Source organism: Giraffa tippelskirchi, chromosome 5, assembly GCF_054371585.1.
Source record: "Giraffa tippelskirchi isolate mGirTip1 chromosome 5, T2T-mGirTip1v1.2.pri, whole genome shotgun sequence".
NCBI lineage: Eukaryota > Metazoa > Chordata > Mammalia > Artiodactyla > Giraffidae > Giraffa > Giraffa tippelskirchi.
The window spans coordinates 143,305,117-143,322,169 of NC_137279.1; the positions used below are offsets into that span (position 1 = coordinate 143,305,117).

General features: G+C 44.1%; 1 protein-coding gene across 5 annotated transcripts in view; it reads right to left on the reverse strand.

Annotated features, from left to right (window-relative positions):
* Nucleotides 1–17,053, reverse strand: part of AK5 (adenylate kinase 5) — a 261,470-nt gene that overhangs the window by 4,961 nt on the left and 239,456 nt on the right. For 2 of the 5 annotated variants that reach the window (XR_014054135.1, XR_014054133.1), the window contains exons 13-14: nucleotides 13,818–14,009; nucleotides 11,555–11,736 (exon numbers count right to left, since the gene is read on the reverse strand). Coding sequence is in view for 2 of the 5 variants with exons in the window: in XM_081491864.1 (XP_081347990.1) it covers nucleotides 13,818–14,009 (192 nt within the window). In the remaining 3 variants the exon portion in view is untranslated. Of the gene's footprint in view, nucleotides 1–11,107; nucleotides 11,199–11,554; nucleotides 11,737–13,817; nucleotides 14,010–17,053 lie in introns of all 5 variants that reach the window. The other 3 variants (XM_081491864.1, XM_081491863.1, XR_014054134.1) reach the window with 2 other exon arrangements.

Here is a 17,053-nt window from a genome sequence, read left to right on the forward strand (position 1 = left end):
TAGGGGGAGCTGCGAGCTGGGCTGCAGGAGTGAGTCATGTCCTGGAGCTTTAACTGGACCATTTCCCTCTTCTATTTCCATCCAAAACCTCCCTTCTTCATTTTGCTTTGTGGCTTAAATCCAGGGATTTATTTATTTAATTAAAGAAAAGAAAGCTGCTCATTGCCATCCAGAGTCACGTGCTGTGGTGTGTGCCTCTGTGGAGCCCAAGGACGTGAGGAGATTTCAAGACAAAATCAAATAATCAGGCTTTCTAGATGGAGAAAGCAGCCTTTGACTCGGGTGAGTGGGAAATCTATGAAGCTAATCTGAGACCCTCATTAGGCCCCAGAAGCAAAACTCTGAGAATAGAATTTTAGAGCCAATGAGGTGCACACACTTGTGTGTGTGTGTGCATGTGGGCAAGAGTGTGCTGGGAAAAGAATGGGTTGAACTTTAATGGAGAGAAAGCGAGCCCAAGTAACAGAGTGGGATGAAAGCCTTCTGTCTACTCTCCAAATCTGTCCTTCAGTTCTTGAGCAATTACCTGGACATTTCCTGAATCTCATCTAGTACCCACAAGGGGAGTATTTTAAGAGAACAATCAGTGGCTTTTATATTTTCATATGTAACTGTGGAACTCTTAGGAAATGGAAAAGAACCAACCTCCTAAGTGCTTTCTAAGCAACAGGAACTATTCTTCATGCTCACAACTTGAGCAAATTTAAACGAGCTCACAAGGCACTAGTGTTAAGTCCTTAGTGAACAGATGAGAATCCTGTGTAAACAGCACACTAACTGTTCAGTGTGAAGAGAGCTTCCTCAGCAATTGTGCAAACTCGAACATATGGTGTCCTCCCACTTACAGTCAGTTTTCAATCTGTAATCAATGCTGATAAGATCAATGTACAGCAACCCTCTTTCCCCATGAAGAGTGAAAGTAAATCTCATCATCTTCCCCAAAGGAGCTTCAGTTCTGAATCAGCTGAGTCAGAATGTATGAGGTTTTCATATCTTTAATTTAATTGAAAACCAGGTAAGTGGATTTGCTTGAAGAAGTTACCCTTCTTGTTCTGAGACTTGATATAAAGTCCTGCAGTTAAGTGACCAATATACAAAAGATTTTTTAAATAAGAAAACTAAAGGCCAGCGAACAGGAGCTATGATTAAATTTCTGAGGTTTCACCTGACTTCTCAAAGGAAAAGTAGAGCAGTCAGAGATAGTATTTCTGCTCAGCTGTCAGCGGAACAGATCATGAATTAGGAAAGTAGTTATATCACCCTGGGATTGGCACTTTTTGTCTACTCTTTCTCTTTAGTTCTATGAATTTATGAACCATAAAACAGTCGGCTGTTTTAAACACTGCCCAGCTCGAGTGTTTTTCCAGAATTTTCCCACACTATTAAAAACATTGCTTGAGTTTCATTTTTCATGTATTGGCGCCATGGGGCTCCTGGGACAAACCCAAGCTGCCACTGAGTGGTTTATGCTGATTGTGTGGGCCACCTTCTTCCTCCTCTGACCCCATCCTCTGTTCAACCACAGGGATCCCTGTTACCAGAGGAGAGGGGTGCTTAGAACTTGTGCATGTCTGTGGACAATCATTAGATGCGCTTTTCCAAAGACAGGATCATGAAAAAGGCTGCTCCTGGGGAGTTGTCCATTTCATTGATCTGGTCACGTCACACATTCCTTCTCACCCTCAAGGCCTTATAAAGAAGGAGAACAATGTACACCTTTACTCTAGAGAGCTTTAAGGACGAGCTTTAACAAAAATACAAGGATGATTCATAATCTGCACGTTGATGACTGCTCTCTTCACAGGACTTCCCAGGGTAACAGCAGTCTGCCCATTTAAGCTTGCTACTCTCTTTCCTTCCTTCTCCTTCTCCCAATTTTGTCGAAGTTTAAGTTTGACTAGCAGATCTTTTCACAGACATGGAAAACATAACAAACTATCCTTTCTAAAAGTGACCTTTCTAAACAGATCTGATCAGCCATGTCCCTCCTTGAAATGACTGAGTGGTTCCCCTCCGTGCTTGCAGGACTTAGTTCAAACTTCCTCAAAGAAGCTAGAACTACCCAGGATACAGTAGCTACCAGCCACAGGTGGCTTCGGAACACTTGAAATGTGGTCACTACACCAGAGGAATTAAATTTTTGATGTTCTGTAATTAAAATTAACTTTAAAAACTAATACTTGACTCAGCTATTAGAAAATTAAAAATATATTTGAACAACTTGAGTATGTGAAATCTACCTTTTCAACTGTAAATTTTATGAAATACAAATACCATTCTAGTATTTCTGATGAAAATTTAGCATGTGAATTGAGATAGGCTTAAGTACCAGATTTTGAAGACAGAGATTAAAAAAAAGAATGTAAAACCATCTCAGTATTATTTTTTATATTGATTACATGTTAAAATGATAATATTTAGGCTATATATTAGGTTAAAGAAAATATATTGTTAAATTAATATGATTTGTTTTTTGTTACTTTTTTTTTTCTTGGTGAATGAGAATACTCAGTTCATTTCAGTTCAGTTCTATTGCTCAGTCATGTCCGACTCTTTGCAGTCCCATGATTCTCAGCACGCCAGGCCTCCCTGTCCATCACCAACTCCCAGAGCCTACTCAAACTCATGTCCATCGAGTTGGTGATGCCATCCAGCCATCTTATCCTCTGTCGTCCCCTTCTCCTCCTGCCCCCAATCCTTCCCAGCATCAGGGTCTTTTCCAATGAGTCAACTCTTCACATGAGGTGGCCAAAGTATTGGAGTTTCAGCTTCAACATCAGTCCTTCCAATGAACACCCAGGATTGATCTCCTTTAGGATGGATTGATTGGATCTCCTTGCAGTCCAAGAGACTCTCAAGAGTCTTCTAGAATACTAGGAAATTGTGAATTACCTACTTGGCCCAGATCATATCTCTACTGGATAATTCCTTCTAGAAAATTTATTCCATAAAGGAGGAATGAAGCCTTCACCTTGCTTTTCAGTCAAGTCTGCCACCACTTTAATCCATCTGTGTGCACTTCGTCCTGTACTAGCATTACTGGGCTCTTTCTTATGTCAGAGCCTCGGTCCCCTCCCTTCCATCTGGCTCGAACTTCTACTTTCCCTTTAGACCCAGCTCAAATGTCTTGTTTCTGAAACTGTTATCTGCCTCTCCAGGCCCAAGTTCTGTGCCTCCCAATACTTGAAACATTTTGTAAATCCTATCACTACGTTTACAACCATGCTGTGGGTGCCGAGTTTCATGCGTCTCTTTTCCTCTCTGAATACCCAGCACTAAGCACCCAGCATTTGGAGGTACGAGACACCCCATGAATGTCTGTGGACTCTGGCATGGAACCTGAATGGAACAGCACCAATTCTCTGCTGGTAGAATCCATGGGAGTGGTTCCTGGGAAGGTTCTCGAGAGGGGGTTGGAGCCCAGAGAAGGGACTGCCCTGAGTTGGTTAAAACAAAGCCTGCCCATGATGAAAGCAACCAGAGAGAGACAATTAAGACTGTGTTCAGAAGACAACAAAGGTCTGGCATTCTCTTCTGCCTGCTGTTCTGGGGGGAGACAAGCCTGCGGTGAGCACAGCTCTTTTCAACAGGACCACAGGGGTGCAGAGAACACTGGGCTGAATCAAAAGTTCTTTGTGGGAATCTAGTGAAAGCCTGATGATCAGAAGGGTGGCGGAGGGTAGAAAGAAGATTCTTTCAAGCAGAGTCATAAGAAATGAGTTTCTTAAGTCTCTCAGAGACAGACAGGAGATTTATGCCTCATTTGCCAAGCGGGAGGACAGACCTCAGGGTTCCTCTAAGTCACTCACTCTCTCCTTCATGCACCTTCCTTTCTCTGGGGCCAGTGGGCAGGAGAGAGGGTTGTCTCCAGGTCCACGTTGCTAGGAGCACTCAAGCAGGGCAGGTCCAGACTGAATGCGAGGAAGCTGCAGACTCAGAACTGAGAAGGAAACTCAGCTGAGGTGGGGCCTTGACCAAAGAGGCCAGGCATCCAGGACCGGGGAAATCCCAAAGCTTTTCTATGTTTCAAAGAATTCTCAGTGTAACAGAGAAAGAAAGGGAAATGAGTGGGAAATGAAATATCTATTTTGAAGAAGGCCAGAATAGATATTTTTCCTAAACAGACATACAGATGGCCAACAGATGCATGAAAACGTGCTCAATGTCACAGATCATCAGGGAAATGCAAATGAAGACCACAGTGAGATATCACCTCACACCTGTCAGAATGGCTATTATCAAAAAGACAAAACATATTGATGAGGACGTAGAGAAAACAGAATCTCTGTGCACTGTTGATGGGAATATAAATTGCTACACACACTGTGGAAAATAATATGGATGTATGCTGCTGCTGCTGCTAAGTTGCTTCAGTCGTGTCTGACTCTGTGCGACCCCATAGACAGCAGCCCGCCAGGTTCCTCTGTCCCTAGGATTCTCCAGGCAAGAACACTGGAGTGGGTTGCCATTTCCTTCTCCAATGCAAGAAAGTGAAAAGTGAAAGTGAAGCCGCTCAGTCGTGTCCGACTCTTAGCGACCCCACGGACTGCAGCCCACCAGGCCCCTCCGTCCATGGGATCTTCCAGGCAAGAGTACTGGAGTGGGGTGCCATGGCCTTCTCCAAATATGGATGTATGGATGTTCCTAAAAAAATTAAAAACAGAACTACCACACGATTCAGCAATTTCACGTCTGGATATTTACCCAAAGAAAACAAAAACACTAATGGGAAAACATATATGCACCACTGTTCACAATAATCAAGATATGGGAGCAGCCTAAACATTCATCAGCAGATGAATAGATAAAGATGACGGGGTACATATACACAGTGGAATATTACTCAGCCATAAAAATAATGACAACATAGATGGATCTAGAGGATACTGTGCTAAGTGAAACAAGTCATGACAGAGACAAACAAAACAAAGTGAAAATAGACTCAAGGACAAAAAAAAGATGGGTGGTTGCCAGAAGAGTAGGGAAGGGGGGTTGGTGGGGCTTGGGAGAAATTGGTGAAGGAGATTATAAGAGGTCTCTGCTTAAAATAGCTCAGCAGTCTCTCATACTAGAAACAAAAGCCTAAATGAGTGTGTTTATTTACTGCATGGTTAGTAGTAACCAAACTAAATGAGAAATAAACTGGTTGAATAAATTAGATAATATGTATAATATGGAATGTTGGTAACTATTAAAACATTTCTGCAATATATATTGACTTCCAGATGCTTCAGACATGTGTACAGGATGGTAGTAGTATTTTCATGAAATCAGAACTTTCCACCATAGAAGAAGTATGTGTTGATTAATGTCAGAAAGAGGGAGAGGGAGACAGGCGGCAAGGGGAGGGAGTTTACTTCTTGTTGGTAGATGTAGAGAAGTAAAGAAATAAATAGCAAAACATGATAAATACAAAGATGGAGAGAGAAATGGTGCTTATAAGAGCACACAGGAGGGACAATTACTGTATATTTTGAGCTTCCCTGGTGGCTCAGATGGTAAGGAACCTGCCTACAATGCAGGGGACCCAGGTTTGATCCCTAGGTTGGGAAGATCCCCTGGAGAAGGGAATGGCAACCCATTCCAATATTCTTGCCTGGAGAATTCCATGGACAGAGGAGTCCACAGGGTCACAAAAAGTCCGACACAACTCAAGGACTAATATTTTCACTTTCATTGTTAGTTTAAACAGTATGCAGTATGTAAGAAGACATGGTTGCTATCAATAAGAGCAGCAAGTCATGAAACGAGAACAGATTTAGACTGGAACACCAACAGCATCAGATGAAAAGAATCGGCTAAGGTAAAAATACAGAAAAACACACATGAGAATTAAAATCAGTGTTGGTAGCCGGAAAGTAGGAACAATGGAGTAGAAAACTGCGTTGGGTAACGTGCAAGACAACTTTGGGATTTTTCCTAGAAAGACAGAAAAAATTTGAAAATAATGGAGTGGCTTATAGATAGAAAACTGAGCTGTCTAGTCCAGAAGTCACTGTTGCTACTGAGCCCTTGAAATGTGGCGACTGCAGAATGAGCTGTGCTGTAAGTGTGAAGTACACATCAGGTTTCAAAGGCCTGATAAAATGTGTCACTTGTTTCCTTTTCCTTTTTAAATTATGGCTACTAGAAAATTTAAAATTACACATGTGGCTCACATTAAATTTCTATCGGATGGCACTAGGGTAGAAGGAAGAGATCTGTGTGTACTTGAGAAAACCAAGGAACAGTGGTACATAAAAAATACTTACAGAAAATGTTCTTGAGTTAAAACAGAATTATCATGCCATTAAGGATCAGTGAAAATCATCCCTATATCTGGACACAAATTTTGAATTATGTGGAAAGACATTAAAACACTTCTTTAAAGATACAAGTTGAAAAAAGTTTACTTCCAAATTTGTTTTGGCCTTTTCTCCACAACACTAAATGGTTGACAACAATGGTGCAATGTTGACTTTTGATAGAGAAATATTATGACCTAAATTTTAGATCTAGTGAAATGGTATTTGATGTATAAAACCACCATCCATAATGACACTCCTAGACAGTCACAGAGAGATTGAACTAAAAATTAGTTCAAATTATTTTAGCCAGTTGAAAGAAGAATTAAAATGAAGGATTCAAGTACAGAGAATTCAAAGTATACAAGTGATCTAGGGTTTTCCTTGCCTCGTATTAGACTCCAGTCTTAAGAATCCGATTGATTTAGGGCTATCAAATGGATTGTTACATCCAAGGGGTAAAATTTGATCCAATGCTGCCTTCTGCTTCCACTCCTTTCATGGAAGTTCCAGAAATGACATTTCTCATTCTTTATCCCTCAGTTCACAGGAAGTCTCCTGCCAGGTTGGATGACTACCCGGAACAATAAATGTGTACAGCTATATTTCAGGACTTACTAAAAATGGCTAAACTATTTATGAAGTTGGGACATTTTAGCAGAAGAGCTGCAGAGCTTTATAAATGCCAAGTTGCCAAGGAAGTGGATTTTCTGCATCTGTTAAGTGCCTGTTTAATGAGTCACTGGCCTCTCTTTTTATTTTCTAAATTGATTAAGACTAATAAATAACCCAGGAACAGATATCATCTATTGTCAGGACTGCTTCCTCTAGGGCTGGGGGACGTTTTTAGGCATATGATGCCAGGAGCAAAAAGCATATTAAAAGTGAAGAAACACGAATGTAAGAAAATATATCAAAATGTTTTCTTTGTTTATCAATGTTTTCTTTGTTTATCAATGTTTTATCTTTGGGTGGAAGAATTCTGGGTAATTTTTATCTTTATAATCTTAAATTTTCTAGTTTCTTTTTTAAAAGCAGCTGTATCCTTAGCAAAAGGAGAGGTTTTAAATATCAATTTATACACTTCTGTACATGCCACTTGAGGAAGCTATTTCTGGAATTTCTCCCAGTTTACAAGATCTTTTCTTCTGGGAATTTTTCATTTCCCACCCAGTTTTCAGGGACAAGTCTCAGGCAATCAGGCAACCATAGTTTTATTAGTCTGATCTTAATTCAAATGCTACCTCCTTAGAGACTTTTCATCTGTAACAACCCACTCTGTTTTGTTTTTTCATAGAGCTAATCCTATCAGCAATTATGTTCTTGTCTACAATTATTTTCTTTTCTTCAGTGAGGGATTTTTAGTGCTGTGTCTCCAGCCCCAAGAATCTGACATGAAGTGTGGACTCAATAAACAGACACAGAACAGATGAAAAAGCCCCACGTGACCCCACCTGCCCGGCCATAGCTGGTAGGACCAGGGACCAGAGAAAGCAAGTCCAGTCAGAATATTTCTCTCTGGAATTTGGACTTGTTGTGGGAACATGAATGTGGAAGCTGTATGTTTGCCATATTCTAGCTTCTGGACCAGAGAAAGAGAAAAATCAGGATGCGAGAGAGAAGGGGAAGACAGGTGTGAGGAGCAGAAGGGAGCCTGGCCCCACAGGCTTCCTGGACCTGTTTCAGCCTTGGTTCGCATCACCTTACAAGTAAGCTCCATGTTTCAGGTTAGGCCAGCTGTTATCTACAATCTCATGAATACACACCTGTAGTCAGCATCATGCTTTAAAAATTCATAGCAAAACGATATGAAGGAAACAATCAGGAATGTTTGCCTCTGAGTTATGGGACTACCTACTTTTTTGTATTTTCTAAAACAGAAAAGTATGCATGACTACAAATATATATGTATGTTGGGTTTTTTTTTTTTTTTTCCTGAGAAGCATAGAGTGACAGATCTAGGGTATTCCAGGAGATCCCATTCTGTTCATTCATTTTATTCTGCTGAAAGGTTTAGCAGTGAAATGACTCACCAAGTTCCCAAAGTGCATACATACCTCAGTGACTCTGGCTTTCTTAGACTCAAACCAGTATTGTCTCCACCAGGGAGCCTCTGGACAGTTACTATATCATTCACTTTAAAATGCTATGTGCGTGCTAAGTCACTTCAGTTGTGTCCGACTATTTGTGACCCCATGGACTGTAGCCCACCAGGCTCCTCTGTCCATGGGATTCTCCAGGCAAGAATATTGGAGTGGGTTGCCATTTCCTTCTCCAGGAGATCTTCCCGACCCAGTGATCAAACTTCAGTCTCTTATGCCTCCTGCACTGGCGGTCAGGTTCTTTACCACTATTGCCACCTGGGAAGCCCATCAAAATGATGCATTTCAATTATTTTTTCAATTATAAATTCTCTCAAGGTGAAAAAAGCTTTCTCTTATGGGTCAACTCTAGTGAGTTCTTTTCCCTTTCATGCATTGGAGAAGGAAATGGCAACCCACTCCAGTACTCTTGCCTGGAGAATCCCAGGGCCAGGGGAGCCTGGTGGGCTGCCCTCTAGTGGGTTGCACAGAGTCGGACACGACTGAAGTGACTTAGCAGCAGCAGCGGCTAATGAGTTGGGTGAGACTACCTGTACTGCTGTGTCAATAAAGTTTTTTTAAAAGATTTTTTGATGTGGACCATTTTTGAAGTCTATATTGAATTTATCACAATATTGCTTCTATTTTATGTTTTGGGTTTTTGGCTGCAAGCCATGTGGGATCTTAATTTCCCGACCAGGGATTGAACCTGCACCCCCTGCATAGGCTGACGGATTCTTTTTTTTTTTTTTTTAATTTAATCCTTTTTCATCTTTTTGTATATCTATTTATTTTTGGCTGTGCTGGGTCTTCGTTGCTGTGTGGGCTTTTTTCTAGTTGTGGTGAGTGGGGGTTACTTTAGTTGTGGTGCTTGGGCTTTTTCATTGTGGTGGCTTCTCTTGCTGTGGAACATGGGCTTGAGGGCTCTTCAGCTTCAGTAGCTGCGGCTCCTGGCTTCTAGGACACAGGCTCAATAGTTGTGGTGCACGGGCCTAGTTGCTTGCTCCATGGCATGTGGGATCTTCCCGGATCCCTCGAACCTGTGTCTCCTGCATTGGCAGGTGGATTCTTTATCACTGAGTCACCAGGGAAGCTCTGCAGGCAGATTCTTAACCACTGGACTGCCAGGGGAGTCCCTGATAAAATTTCTAAGGCAACGTCCAGAATGGATAGGAAAGAAGAACCACAATTGCCTAATGATGTCTGCTTTGAGTGCAAGGAGGAAGGGAGTGACATGGACAAAAGTCCTAATTCTCTTTTAGATGCAGCAGAAAGCTGACTTTATCAGAGGGGAAAACAGAAGGTCAGAGGATCCATTTGGATCACACATGCTTCCACCTCTTGGTTTATGTTACAAGAAATTCTAACTCTTACATCATTATATCATAATGGCATAGCAAAGAATAAGGCAGTGGCTCTATAAACTTAGCTTATTTTTTTTTTTACTTTTGTTTGAAATTCCATTGCACTTTTCCAGATAGTTGGTGGCAAAAAGGACTGACTATCATTAGGCAATGGGTTTCCCCAATGGCTCAGGAGGTAAAGAATCTCCCTGCAATGAACGAGACACAGGAAATTTGGCTTCTATCCCTAGGTCGGAAGATCGCCTGGAGTGGGAAATGGCAACCCGCTCCAGTATTCTTGCCTGAAAAATCCCAAGGACAGAACCTGGCGGGCTACAGAATCGGACATGACTAAGCACACACACACACATCATCAGGCAGTAAAGGTGTCAGGGGATGGATGGAGGGTAAGCATAAGTGGGCAACCCAGGTTAGAGGGAAGTGTTTCTGAAGGGTGGTCTTTTTCTGGGCTGGACTGTTTCTGTGGCTCTAATTCCTAAAGAAATCTCACTAAGCTACTACTGAATGGTCTCACTTGAATCTTGAAGTTCATTCACTGCCCCCATGTAGTTTAAGAAAACTCCTTACATGATCCAGGAGCCCACCTGGAGGTTAGCAGCCCTGCCTTGGGCTCAATTACCAATGAGACAGGGAGGGGGTACTAAGACTCCAAAAAGCATCATAGGAGCAAGATGCAGGCTATCACTTGAGATCAGGAGCTGATCAAACTGGTGCTCGGAGACTGGGCAAGAGCCCAGAAGGCCAGAAAACACAAAGGGCCAGAGGCTTTCACCTTCTCCAATAGAGACCAAGCCAGCCGGCTCCCCCACTTCTCCAATCCCCACCTGTGGCCTGAGCTGCTGGCAAGCCCCATGGGGCACCTACAAACCCATCTCCCCTCCCTGGGCCCCTGGGCTGGCATGAGGCCACCCTGCACTGACTCTGCTCCAGGTGCGGGAGGAAGCCTGTTCATCTTGGCAGCTACATGGGGAGGACAGCCCGGGGTAGGGGCAAGGATGAAGCGACTTCCTCCAAGAGGCCCTCGGGGAGTCCTGAGGGCTGGAGCCCACACTGCTCTGGAGTCAGAACTTGGAGTGGTTTTAAATATTTACCAATGGTTCATACATGTTACCTCACCACGGACCCAGCTGCCAGCATCTCCAAAATGTGGGGGAAGCTGAGGAGCCGAGCCACATGCTACGGGAAGCTCCCTTCCCCACTAAGCTATTTCTAAGGAGGATCCCAGAGATCAGCTGTATTGGAGAACTCGGTTAGCCCTGTGTCCACGCGCCAATCATTTGTGAGCATGTAGAACTTAGGCTAGAATGATACAGGAGAGAGATAAAAGGGCTTTCCTGACTCTGAAAGTGGCTAAAGTCTTAATTCGGGATTTTCTCACCTCTGTAAATCTTGAAAGAGGAAGAAACCCTCTTCTCTCTGGATAATTTCCATCTGTGTTCCAGGTGGCATGAGGGTGGAAATCATGAATCCTGGAAAGACCTTTGTCACCCAAATTATTAAGACCCTGCCCTTTTATGATATACTTTTTGTTTGCTTGTTTAAAGATCTAGGTCTTTGTTTTATGTGGCAACCAAGGCTACATGAGGGACTTTCCTGATAGCTCAGTTGGTAAAGAACTTGCTTGCAAGGCAGGAGACCCCAGTTCTATTCCTGGGTTGGGAAGATCCCCTGGAGAAGGGATGGGCTACCCACTCCAGTATTCTTGGGCTTCCCTTGTGGCTCAGCTGGTAAAGAATCCACCCGCAATGTGGGAGACCTGGTTTTGATCCCTGGGTTGGGAAGATCTCCTGGAGAAGGGAAAGGCTACCCCCTTCAGTATTCTGACCTGAAGAATTCCATGGACTGTAGAGTCTAAGGGGTCACAAAGAGTTGAACACGAGTGAGTGACTTTCACTTTCAAGGCTACATGAAGCACAGCAAATAGGATTCGTCTTGTACATCAAGTCTTAGTAACTGGAAGGAGCTGCCTGTTGTGCTGTGCTAACATCCCAAGGCCAAGTCGAGGTCCTGAGGAAAAAGCAACGATGGCTTAGCAGTGGCTGCTGTGGGTAAAGAAGGTGAGTGTGATGGCTCTCATGTCACATACGTGACATCTCTGAGTTAAATCATGGGACACCTCTCAGATACTAAACAGGGTTAAGTTCTTAAGCGTCTGGAAGATGGACAATTAATTGGCTCAGAAGATAAGATTTCATTATCAATGGTTTTCCCCAAGGAATCAATCATGTAGCTGCCTCCAAGACACATTATTGATATAAGATGTCCCCTTTTAACTTCCTAGAAAAAGCACGTAGTAGCTGTCTACTCTCTCTCCTCAGCGTTGGGCTCTGAGGATTTGGTTCCTGGATCCATCCCACCTCCTGGTGGTCTCCTGGCCTAATCTTCTTGGGATCCATTCCCCACTAGGCTGATAGAGTGAGCTTTCAAAGTGGAAACCCTGACTATATCTATTCCCTTCAGCACCTCCCATCATTCTCAGGACAATTATTTGCTCCTAGGGCAGGTTGACCTTGATCTGGTCCCTGCTTGCCTCTCCACACCCACCTCTCCCTCTTTTGCTTGGCACTTAATGTCACAGCCAAGCTCCTTCTGTGTGAAGTGCTCTGCTCCCCTCACAGCACCCCCACCTTGGGCTCAGCTTAGTTCTTCTCTGGTGACCTTCCTGCTGTCTCCCTTTAGATCAGGTTAAAGGGCCCTCAGAACTTACTCTTTGCTCATTTTCACTCCATATTGTGATCACTGGTTTGTCTGTCTCCCCTACTAAACCCTGGCTTCCCAGGTGGCTCAGTGATAAAGAATCTGCCAGCAAGGCAGGAGCCACAGGAGACATGGGTTTGATCCCTGGGTCAGGAAGATCCTCTGGAGGTGGGCATGGCAACCCACTCCTGTATTCTTGCCTGGAGAATCCTGTGGACAGAGGAGCCTCGAGGGCTACAGTCCATGGGGCTGCAAAGAATCGGACATGACTGAAACGACTTGGCATGCACGCACACCTACTAAACCCTAGGCTCTAGCAGGCAAGAACTACATCTTACTATTACCTGCATCCAAACCATCGGGCAATGGATGGCCCATAGGAAGTGCTTGGTACATATACATTGAATGAGTGAATGAATGGAGATTGGGTAGTTTTCCCAAATTCATGAACTTAACAGTGACTCAGCATGGATTTTTGCTCATGATCATTGAGCTGACCACCCATTTCCTCACTGTTTCACTTCATCTGCTCTCCTGGCCCCACATGCTGCTTCTCCCAGTAACACTACTTATTGCAAAAAATTGAGTCAGCCAAGAGCCAGTGAGGAACTATGCCAAGATTTAGAAATTCAAAGTTGTTGAATTTTAGATCTAGATGAGACCTTTCAGATTCTCCTGTGTAGCTGAGGTCTGAAAGTCAGAATTAATGCCTTTTCCCTCCTCCCGCCTTCCATCCTTCTTGGAAAATGGAGCAATTGTATTGTCTTCTGTAAAAACTGTATGACCAGCTTTTCGTGATCCCTGTGATGAGTAATACAAAAAGTGTAGAGCGTAAGGGACCCACATTCTGGCCCCAATTGTGCAGCTGTATGCAGTTCATGGATGTGAGAGCTGGACAATAAAAAAGTCTGAGTGCTGAAGAGTTGATGCCTTCAAATTGTGGTGCTGGAGAAGATTGTTGAGAGTCCCTTGGAAGGCAAGGAGATCAAACCAGTCCATCCTAAAGGAAATCAGTCCTGAATATTCATTGGAAGGACTGATGTTAAAGCTGAAACTCCAATACTTTGGCCATCTGATGCAAAGAGGAAAAGACCCTGATGCTGGGAAAGATTGAAGGCAGGAGGACAAGGGGTGACAGAGGATGAGATGGTTACATGGCATCTTTGACTCAATGGACATGAGTTTGAGCAAACTCCGGGAGATGGTGAAGGACAGGGACCCCTGGCATGCTGCAGTCCATGGGGTTGCAAAGAGTCAGACATGACTGAATTGCTGAACAACAACAACGATGCAGTTCAAAATCCCTAAATCTGAAATTTCCTATTTTTTTTTCTTTGTTTTTGAAACAAGTGGGTAGTTGGCTCATTTTGGGGGGCTGTGAGGTGACTCACCTTATGTAGCTGTGTTTTTGTCTCATAGTAGGCGACCACGGGGATGGAGGCCCGGTAGTAGGTCTCAAGGCGCTTGGCAATGGTAGTTGTGTTGTCTTCTGCCTGTGGGCTCCTCTGGCTCCTCTGGAGAAGGCGGTTGGTCATGGTGTCTGCCGAGCAGTCCATACAGATCACCAGGTGTGGGTCTCCAATCTGGGGATGGGAGAGGGGGGCACAACATGGTCAGAAATTCTACCCTGCAAAGTTCTGGAAAGGCCTGGGCACACTAGTTCTTTCCTTTCTTGACCTTCTGCTTTCTCTTGAGGTTCCAGGCCTACAGTGTGACAGAGTTGGGACAGGATATCACAGCTCCTCATTTCCAGGTCAGTGACTTTCCACAGCACCATCTCTCGTCCTCAGCTTTTAGGTCACCTTATGTAATGGAGGGATTGTGTAGAATGCTGCCCAGTGCAGTCGTAATCTGTTCTCCACAGTAGGGGGAGGGCTGTGTGTGTGTGATACTTCCTGCTGTAAGCCTTTCCTGATTTGTGGAGGCAAGTTAATTACCTCTTCCTTTGTCCACCATTATATCTTATACCAGCCACCAAGAGCACAGTGTGGCTGCGTCTTGTACTATGTGGAGGTCAGGAGAGCATAATGGTTGAGCATACAAAAGTTGGAGTCAGGCTGCTTAGGGTCAAGTCCTGGTGTAGTGACTTGTCTCCAAGATGGTCTTCATTGGTTCCTTGCCTCAACGTACTTTAAGCTCTTCCCGCACTGAGACATGGTGACTATTCTTCTACCTACTTGAATCTGAGCTGAACTGTATCTATTTTGACAGACAGAATATGGTGAAAATGATGTCACCTAATTTTGGAAGCAAGATCATTAGAGGTTTTGCAGTTCCTGCCTGGTCAACCACCATCTAAGATGTCCAATGACTCTCACTGATAAGCTGGGAGGAAGCACAAGCTAGCCTCTTCGAGAGGCCAGGTAGACAGAGAAAATAACAAATTAAGTTACTGTGTCCCTCAACTTCTCTGCACCCCAACTTTCTCATTTGTACGATGAGGATGATCACAGAATTGCTGTAAGAATTAGGTGGCTCAGTGGTAAAGCACTGCCTGCCAAGCAGGAGATGCACTTTGATTCCTGGGTCAGGAAGATCCCTTGCAGAAGGAAATGGCAACCCACTCCAGTATTCTTGCCTGGAGAATTCCATGCACAGAAGAGCCTGGCAAGCTACAGTCCATGGGGTCTCAAAGAGTTTGACATGACTTAGTGACTAAATGGCAGCAGCAATGTAAGTAGATTGCTTAGGATATAGCAAACTGTAAGTATCAGCTACTATGCTTATTGGAGTCCCAGGTGGCTCAGTGGTCAGGAATCTGCCTGCCAGTGTAGGAGACACAGGAGAAGTGGATTTGATTCCTCAGTTGGGAAGATCCCCTGGCAGAGGAAATAGCTACCCACTTCACTATTCTTGCCGACAAAATCCCATGAACAGAGGAGCCTGGCAGGCTACAGTCCATGGGGTTGCAAAAGAATCAGATACAACTGAGCGGCTTAGCATGCACTATGCTTATTTCCCACATGGGCTACAATCTCTGTGTTCAGGGGTTAGGAATGCTCAGCTCCTGGCCCCAAGGCTAAGGAAGAAATGGATAGACAGGAAAGTGAAGCAATGAGCTCTACCATGATTCTAAGAGGTTGACTGCACAAGGACAGCAGCTGCAAGCAGCCCACAGGGACAAGGGGTAGGGCCTGGAGGCGGGTCGGGGGGAGGGGTGGCAGAGGGAGTGTGCAGAATGACTGAGGCATGGGTATATCCAGTCTTATCCAGTAGGTAATAAATAAATTTGTTCCTGAATGAATGATAGTGATATGATCAGTAGCATGACTCTCCCCATCTCCCCATCCTTCCCTTAAAGTGTTCTTTTGCTTCTGATGCCTCTGGAAGACACCAACCTGGTCCCAACTCTGGCAGACACCACTACCAGTGTCAACTCTGGATCACAAGAAACTGTTGCTCCCTTCTGATCTTGCAATGTAAATGAAGTCTTACCACTCCACCATGGAAAGCCCTGGGAGGGATGGGAACAAAGTCAGGGTAGGGGAGTACTTCAGGACAACACACAGAGTCATAAGTTGTCTGTGTTGTTCCATGATTTATCTACCCACTCTGAAGGAAGAACTTTAAGGAACAGAGTAGAAAAGTTCTCCAAAGCCTAAAAGGGTGAAATAAACCTCTGGAACATGTCATCTAACTTTTCTGACTTTATTAATCGGAAGAAAAACAAAGAGCATCTGAGCAGTATGAAAGCTGGGTGAAAGTTTAGAAGACAATGACCTGTGTCCACCAGCAGAGGGCAAGCTTGAGAGGCAGGCTAGGGTTTAGTTACAGAGTTTGGCTTCTGGAACAGTTTCTGGCCAGGGTCGTGTTTGGAGACTAGTCTATTTTTCTTATTGTGGGGGTTTTCAGGCCACTTGTGGGGACACGAAAGACAATTCCGGAACTCATTTAGGTACAAACAGAGTTTATGTGTGTCTGAGCAGGATCTGACCATAAATAAGTGCAGGACAGAGAGGTTGATTCCACCCAGAAAGTATGGGTCGTGGACCAGTAGCTCAGGCTTCATCTGGGAGCTTGTTAGAAATGCAGAGGCTCAGGCACCACTCCTGACCTGCTAAGTCTGCATTTTAAGAGGACCCCCAGGTGATTCTTCACAAATAAGACCTTGAGAAGCTTCTCCACCAAGCCATTTCCTCCTGCCAAGCCTGGGGTTAGACCTGACCTGTCTCTCCTGGAGTCAGCACTCTCTTCTTACATAAAAAGCAATCATTCTAGTTGAAAATGGCCTGTACAGATTTTAAGTTTTATAAATTTTAAGTGAAATGAAAGTCACTCAGTTGTATCCGACTTTTTGCAACCCCATGAACTATACAGTCCATGGAATTCTCCACGCCAGGATACTGGAGTGGGTAGCCTTTCCCTTCTCCAGGGGATCTTCCTGACCCAGGAATTGAACCGGGGTCTCCTGCATTGCAGGTGTATTCTTTACCAACAGAGCTATCAGGGAAGCCCTAGAGGTTTTAGGTTTATGTGAAAATTGAGCAGATAATACAGACAGTTACCATATATCTCTTCCTATCCCTGGTTTCCCCTATTATGTCTTTTAGTTCAGTTCAGTTCAGTTCAGCTGCTCAGTCGTGTCTGACTCTTTGCGACCCCATGGACTGCAGCATGCCAGGCTTTC